This window comes from Sphaeramia orbicularis, chromosome 5 (assembly GCF_902148855.1).
Source record: "Sphaeramia orbicularis chromosome 5, fSphaOr1.1, whole genome shotgun sequence".
In the NCBI taxonomy this organism is placed as follows: Eukaryota; Metazoa; Chordata; class Actinopteri; order Kurtiformes; family Apogonidae; genus Sphaeramia; species Sphaeramia orbicularis.
In genome coordinates, this window is record NC_043961.1 from 46,031,242 (window position 1) to 46,039,844 (window position 8,603).

The 8,603-nt window shown below is 41.0% G+C and overlaps 1 protein-coding gene across 1 annotated transcript; it reads right to left on the reverse strand.

Moving 5' to 3' along the window:
• Window positions 1–1,587: 1,587 nt before the first annotated feature.
• On the reverse strand, window positions 1,588–4,224 carry LOC115419939 (odorant receptor 131-2-like). Its single transcript, XM_030135010.1, has 3 exons — window positions 4,207–4,224; window positions 3,567–3,680; window positions 1,588–2,403 (listed from the first exon to the last, which is right to left on the reverse strand). Exons 1-3 carry the CDS (start codon window positions 4,222–4,224, stop codon window positions 1,588–1,590), a joined length of 948 nt encoding a protein of 315 aa, XP_029990870.1.
• Window positions 4,225–8,603: the final 4,379 nt, after the last annotated feature.

Sequence of the window (8,603 nt, forward strand, 5' to 3'; positions counted from 1 at the left end):
GTCATTAAATGTATCAATCTATTTAAACGTGTAGACTACAATCCTCACCTGGATGGGTCCGATGAAACACAGCTAGATCAACACTTTGTCCAGGTAGTCACCTGTGCACATACCCTCATCATTGAGCTCACCAAACATCTGGATGTAGTGCTCAATTCCTTCTCTCTTCATCATGCCCCACCAGCTCTCTATTCTTTGATTTGCACTACTCCTCCCTGTCAAAAAGCTTGACTGGCCTGCTCTACTATGTGTTATTTTGCCAGAGGTAAACTTGCATATCCCAAAGGACAACATTCTCCATCCCCATGTTTGTTAGCATAAGTGTTGGGTAGCTCTCCACCTGCTCCACTCTATTACCTCTGCATAACAGCCTCCAATCACATGTGGATCGCTATTAGTGTGGGCAGCTCTGAGCCATATAACTTTACAACTGAACCCGTCTATGCAGCCGTTAATGCCAATCCCATATGGGCTCAGTTTGTCATAAGAATCTACATGCCATATGAAGTGTGGTCCACAAGAAAAGTATAGCCTCTTTTGGAGGCGTCGCTGATGGCGATATTGGGAACCCTCAGGGTTGAGTTTACTCAGGATGATGTGCATATCCTCTCTCCAAACACACAAACTGTTATATATGCATTCAGTATACCCATGGAATCTCCTGGAGACTTGGAGTTGGTCCAAAATGAAATCAATAATGTGCTGTAAATCATCTTAATTACGATGGCAGAGACCATTTGCTGTGAGCTTTCTTTTTAACGTTGCTCGACTCTGGTCCCATGTTGGGTGGCTAGAATTGCCAGCATTTCTTTTTGCACCATGCCTAACCCATGGTAAACTCTCAGGAGATCCATGTTTAAGCCTCATAGATCTAGATGCTCTTATGTCTGATAAGGTACGCACTACAGCACCTGATTGAATATAATGTGAGCACATTTTACAAATTGTACACATGATTTTTTGGTATCTTGTGTGTACAATTTTCAATAGCGTGCGCACATTATGTTAATCATGACCACGTTTAAGTAATTTGTACCCACGGTTCCCTATGATAACGTGTACACAATTTCCAAAAACATACATGTTTTGTTAATCGTGCCCGTGCTTTGTAAATTGTACACATGCTTTAGTATATTGTGGCCAGGCATTACTGACTCGGGGCCACACGTTTTTTTTCTCACGTCACTAAAGGGACTTCGTATAAAATAAATAAAACAATGTCAGCTTCTGATTCATCAAAATAAAAATGGACATTTCTTTGTGGTTTAAACCTCTTCTTTATAGTCAGAACAAGCCTAACACAATCAACAATCAATCAGTCAATCAATTACTGTTTTAACTCCAGCCCTTGTTTAAAGTGAACCAGTATTTGACATTAGAATGACTATACATGTTTATTTTTAATATGCAGAACTAATCAAAATTGTAAAACAATGATAACATACTGTACATACATTTTGTATAGGGTTGTCATCAGCATTTTCATGCACTGTGCTTTGATTGTACAAATTATTTCATTAAAATTAGTCCTTTACAATATCATTATAAAACAAGGTTAAATGCCTTCATTCCAGCAAACATTTTCTATTATCTGTCAGTTTTGTTCCAGACACCTACTCTGTGGAGCTCAACCCTACACCTGCTACTCAGAAGGTACATCTTGAGGTATTTTCTGAACATTTTGTCTCTGACTCCATAGATGATAGGGCTCAGGAATCGGGGCAGGATATAGACAATCAGGTAGTTTGCAAACCTGATTTCTAGGCCTCGGCCAGGGAAGATGAGATGCAGCATGATCTCCACGCTCGGGGAGATGTAGGACAGCATGCACATGGCTAGCTGGGCTCCGTGGATCAGTATGGTGTTCCTGGCCTTCTGGGCTGACATTTTTTCTGTGGAGAAGGCCCGGGCTGCAAACATGATCCTCAAGTAGGTGAAAACCAGAGTCAGAAAGACAGCAGAGAAATAAATGATGTCAAAGGCTTGTCTTTTGTAGGCCAGGATCGGATCTTTGAACACATTGTGTCGTAAGCAGAATACTGACTCATGGAAAAAGCTCAAAGACTCTGTTGCAAGTGTCACAAATAGGTCTGTTATATCCGGAGCCACACAAATAAACCAAATCAAGCCAATGACTATGTAGGTCCTTCTGACAGTACAGATTTGGCGGTGGCGTAACGGGTGACAAATGGCAATGTAGCGCTCTATGGCCATGCTGGCTAAATTGACCGGTGTGTTCCTCGTGGTGAAGACTGCCACCAGGATGAAGAAGCAGCAGAAGGAAACATTGATTTTATAGAAAATATAACTGAGGACAAAGAGTGTGATGGTAACTGTTAACTGGATGGCATCGTTGATCACCATGTGGATGAAGAGGATGTAGCGAGGGTCTTCATAAAATGCCTGGACAAAGCAAAGGAGGACAGGGGAAAAAGGGGAAGGTAAGATGGATGTTCGGTGGTTCGAGAGAAGCAAATATTGCAATTTTTTACTCGACTAGTTTTTTGCAACTCATTTGAAAAACCAAAGAATTAAAGTGCTACTTCAAAGGTTGAACAAATTCTCTACAATGCAGGTGATTCATTCTATAGTTAAGGTTAAAGTTACATCTGAGCCAAGTTTAACCTGAAGTGGATTAGGTTGTGTTTCAACCAAATTTTATACACTGAAACTAGAGGATGTTTCCAGGGCTTTCCTGTATGGAGTTTTCATATTTTCCTGTGCTGTTTTCTCTGGTCCCCTGGCTCCTTGTCTTGTTTAAAACATACATACTGGGATAATTACCAAGGAACTGACTAAAAACTGGATTTGGTCCTCTGGTGCCTTCAGTAGCAGCCCACCTCTCCTTGTTTGTACTAGGGTGGGGGAAATGCAGCAGTTGCACTAAGCCTAAGCCTGTTTAAGGTTAGGTTTCCATGAAAACAGATGTTGTTAAAAGGTTAAAAGCACTCTTGGTGTCACTGGAAAAGAGAATATCACAAAGATAAGAAGCCTGTTTGTCTGAGCTCAGGAACAGTTGACTTTGGTTCTCACAGGACAGTGACACCACAAACATATGATGATCTTATAGAATATTAGTGTCACTTTAGATTAAAATAAACCAACTGTACATAAAGCCATTCATATGAGCTCAAGCATATACAGCAGCACATGTGAATGCAGCAGTAACATTAATCAAACTGTCATATATAATAGCAAACACTGACAGAAACCATTTTACTGCACAGTTAACACTTAAACTGCATTTTGCTGATGTACAGCTGTATATGCACTGAAGAAAGGAACCTTTTCTTCTAGTGCAGAATTCACACAGATCCTTAGATCCTTTGTTCATACTTAAGCAAAGGATACAAGTACTTGTCCCATCATGTATCAGATTTAGATTTTTAATTGTCACAGACATAATCATCTAATTTTTTAACAAACAACAGCAGTGGAACTGCTGCTTACATACAGAAGCAACAAAACTATAAAAATGCAAACCTTTAAACCTTTGATATAAAGAAACTGGTATGTACAATACAAATATATAAGGACATTAAAATTAGGTGTCTTCGTGTGTTTACCTGATGCTTAAAAAATGTGGTTATCAAGGTGCCATTGATGTAGCTGAGGATGAGCCAGACCAAAACCACTATCAGGTTCTTTGTAAATGCAAGGCCAAAAGTATCTCTGATTGCCTTATTCAGTGACAGAAAGAAAAATGAGAGAAAAAGAAAATAAGCCTTTAAAATATATAACATTGAAATAAGCAGTGCAATAGGAGACCCAGCTGACTGGCTGTTTAACTCCTTTATACATATGATGTTTGAAAAATGTACTATAAGCTCTGTTTTTTTGCTGCTATTCCAGGTAGTTAGTCAGCTAACATTAAAATGTGAACATTGCTCTCATTCTAACATTTCTAAACATCTAACTTATTTTATTTTTCATTTAGTTTCATGACCCTTCACTTCAAAAGGATTTTAATGCAAAGCTGCTATATTTTCAAGCATCATGTTTATCCACAAGTACATTCATATGTGCACACAGCAGTATTCTGAATAGTTTTATGGTCACATGTAAAATGATGCAGCTGTAAAGCTAACTAATACATATTTTACTCTCACAGTGAAGTAAAATAAAAATGAATTCTATCATTGATGCATACAAGTGATACTTTAGTTCTATACTTGACATTATTATTGTCATACTGTTTCATCCAACCTGATAAGATGAAGTCATGTTACCCCCAGGCAACACTGAGAAATTCATACTGGATCAAAACCTGAGAATACCCAAGGATACAACATAGTAAATACTCATTAATACACGCATAAAGGAATTACATTGTTGGAATCAGTATAATTAACCAATATGCAGTCACATAAAGTATCTGCAAGCCAAGCCAAGTGTACTAAAACAGCAAACCTCAAATAGAAAACATTGTCAGGAGTTAAGTGCTAAATATTGATAAGAAAAATGAGTGAACAAGGCCAGCTCAGCAATGGAAGTAGAAAATATGGACCCTACATCCACGTATGAGAATAACAGTCATGGTCATGGTTCATCATGTTATAACCATCATTGTAAAGCTAATAAATATATGTTTTAAGTGTAAAGTGATCACAGAACCATTTCTTTGAGACTAAGCCTGACCTTACATTGTAGACACACTACATGCACATTCCCTTTATAACATAATCAACATTTATCTCCACCAGTACCTGCCTCTATAGCATCTCTGTCTTGTTCCACCTACCTGAGTCCAGGTCTGACAAAGGAGGGAGGCAACTTGGCCAGCAAGTCTTAATAAACACCCGTAAACATGACTTCATAGTTTGAGTTTTTAATATTCATGAGCAGGCTAAATGTAACACCTGGGACCATTGTTTGTCATGAGTGGTGTGGTTCTGTTTTCTCTGTCTTGCACGTCTCTTATTTTACAGTTTTATAATGTTTTGGTCATAATGTCTTATTTCAGGAAAATTTTCAGATTCAACTTTAGCACAGATTTTCTAATGCTCCCATGTCTTGGGAATACAAAAATGTGAAAAAAAATTCAAATCAAGCCCAAACCACCCCTCCTACCCCGAAAATTACTTTTTCAACCCTGAAAACATGGGGTTTTTGGCAACTTTCAAACCTTCTTCACTTTTGATCAAGTACAATGTAGCAATATACTCATGCTGGGCCCTTAAATGTTTTTTTATGAGACATGTCATGTCTTAAGAGTGCTTTGCACTACAAAAGGTGTAGTGTCAAGGTCAAATTATAGGTCAAAGGTCACCCAAATGGTCAAAAATGCATATTTGATGGAATTAAGCTGTTAATGTGGATTCTTCCAAATGTTGGGCTCAGGTTCTCTCCTCATAACACATCTATTGACCACAAACAACTTCCACTCAATAAGACACATTAAACAGAACTATTTACTCAATGTATTATCCATATAGACATGTCAAAAATATCAAACAGTAGTTTCACATGACTTTGCAATTCACATGTATACATTCCATTGCGGGCGACACAGTGGTGCAGTGGATAGCACTTGTGCCTCACAGACAGAAGGTCCTGGGTTCGATTCCAACACCAGTCGATGGGGGTAGGACCTTTCTGTGTGGTGTTTGCATGTTCTCCCTGTGTCTGCGTGGGTTCTCTCTGGGTACTCTGGCTCCTCCCACCATGCACTGATAGGTTAATTGGTCAATCTAAATTGCCCATAAGTGTGAATGTGAGAGTGATTGTTTGTCTCTATATGTCAGCCCCGTGACCCTAGTGAGGATAAAGCAGGTTCAGAAAATGAATGAACGAATGAAGTGTTAGTGATTCCCACCAAAATGTGTGCTAGTGTTTCCTGCCACACTATAAGCGGCAAATTCAAATGGAATGTACATGTTGCAATATTTAGTCTGTAATGTGGCTTTGAAAGGGCCAAAGGCCTTGGGGGATCTCACCAGGAAATCAGAGGAAAGAGAACTTAGGACATATTTGGTAAAATGTTGGAATGGTATGAATTTTTGAAAAAACTAGGCATTTTGCTGACCTTTAACCTACAACATGACCTTGACATTAGACTTTTCAAAGTACAAAGTACACTTACGATACAATATGGCACTTATAAGATCATTAAATGGCCCATCATGAACATATTTATACATTGCACTGGACAAAAGAGTGGAGAAGCTGTGAAAGTTGCAATTTTCAGAGTTAAAAAAAGTAATTTTCGTGCAAATGGCTTGGACCATCGTCATCTGAACAAGCTAAAAGAATCAGAGCAGTACACATTCACAATCCAACCTCAGGCCTGAGGATGTTATGGCAGAGACTGGAAGATGTCTATGGCTCACCAGAGGTGATCGAGAATGCCCTCATCAAAAAAGTTGAAGATTTTCCCAAAATCTCAGTCAAGGATAATCACAAATTAAGGGAACTTGGAGACATTCTCATGGAGTTTGAAGCAGCTAAGGAGGATGGGTACTTACCTGGCCTCTCCTACTTTAACACCTCACGCGGAGTCAGCCCCTTAGTCCAGAAACTCCCACACACACTACAAGAAAAGTGGATTACTGTTGGATCACGCTATAAAGAACAACACAGGATTCCATACCCACCATTCTCAGTCTTTGTTAACTTCATCTGTGAACAAGCAAAACACGCAATGACCCCAGCTTCACCAGCATAACAGGATCATGGTGCAAGGCCAAGACAGAAAAAAGTAGCCTCACTAGCAACCAGGTGAGAACATCAGTTGCTGTGAAAAGGACTGAAGTCTCAACAGACAGTAACAACAGTGGCGGCACTACAGCGACCCAACCTGGTGATAATCTTGACAAACAGTGTCCTCTACATAACAAGCTACATCCACTGAGAATGGCTTCAGAAACAAAACACTGGATGAAAGAAAAGCATATCTGAAAGAAAAGCACATCTGTTTCAGGTGCTGTGCATCATCTAGCCATGTTGCCAAAGACTGTGACAAGCCTGTGCAGTGTAAGGAGTGTAACAGTGACAAACACTTCTCAGCATTACATCCAGGGCCTGCCCCATGGAAAACTGATGTCCAGCAGGTTGGTACAGACCATGGCGGGGAGCAGCAACAGCAAGTGGAGGCTGTCTCATCAGTGAATCCAAAATGCACAAAAATCTGTGGCAGCGTTAACACTTCAAAGTCATGCTCCAAAATCTGTCTTGTGCTTGTTTACCCTGCAGGGCAAAGGGACAGAGCTATGAAGACCTATGCAGTTCTCGATGAACAAAGTAATAAGTCACTGGGCAGAACAGAGTTCTTTGAGTACTTCGGCATTAAAGGAGAAGGATCAACATACACTCTGAAGACATGCTCAGGGGTGTTCGACACTGCAGGGCGGCGTGCTAGCAATTTCATAGTGGAATCTCTAGATGGCAACACTCAAATTCCTTTGCCTACCCTGATCGAATGTGACATGCTGCCAGACGACAGGTCTGAAATACCATCTCCAGAGGTAGCCAGACATCCCCATCTTAAGCACCTGGTGGATAAACTCCCAGCTTTAGACCCAGAAGCATCTATCCTGCTACTCCTCGGACGGGACGTGATCCAGGTGCACAAGGTACGAGAACAGTGTAATGGCCCTCACAGCGCACCATTCGCCCAGCGGCTTGACCTTGGATGGGTGATAATTGGAGATGTGTGCCTGGGAAGAACTCACAAAGCAACTGGCGCCAGTGTCTTCAGAACCAGTGTGCTAATGAGTGGGCGCCACTCCATCCTCAGCCCATGCACCAGCAGTCTAGTTGTAAAAGAGAAAATTGATGGCCCTGAGTCTCACCACAGCTTCCCAAGCATCTCAGCAGTCAGTCACAGCTACAAAGCAGACAGCCTAAACATAAATGTATTTCAAAGAACACAGCATGATGACAAGCTTGGTATGTCCATTGAAGATGAACTGTTCCTTAACCTCATGGACAGAGAGATGTGCTTGGATGAAGCAAACTGCTGGGTAGCGCCTCTGCCTTTCAGGCCAAACAGGCCACAACTACCCAACAATAGACAGCACGCCATCAACCGTCTCATGTCTCTGCGCCGCATGTTGGAAAAGAAACAAAGCATGAAAGAACACTTCTTCAGATTCATGCAAACAATGTTTGACTCAGACCAAGCAGAGCCTGCTCCAGCACTTACACCACAGCAAGAATGCTGGTACTTACCATTCTTTGGTGTCTATCATCCACAAAAAAGAGACCAGATCCGTGTTGTGTTTGATTCTAGTGCCAAGCATGAAGGCATTTCCCTCAACGACGTTCTTCTGCGAGGGCCTGACATGAACAATACCTTACTGGGAGTCCTCATGTGCTTCCACAAAGAACCCAGAGCAGTGACAGCGGATATTCAGCAGATGTTTTACTGCTTCATTGTCCAGGAAGACCATCGTGATTTTCTGAGATTTTTCTGGTTTGAAGATAACAACCCAAGCAAACAGATCACAGAGTACCGCATGAAAGTGCGTGTTTTTGGGAACTCTCCCTCACCTGCAGTAGCCATCTATGGCCTAAGGAAAGCTGCCCTGCATGGAGAGAAAGAACATGGTGCTGAAGCTAAACAATTCATCATGAGGAACTTCTACGTCGACGATGGGCTCTCC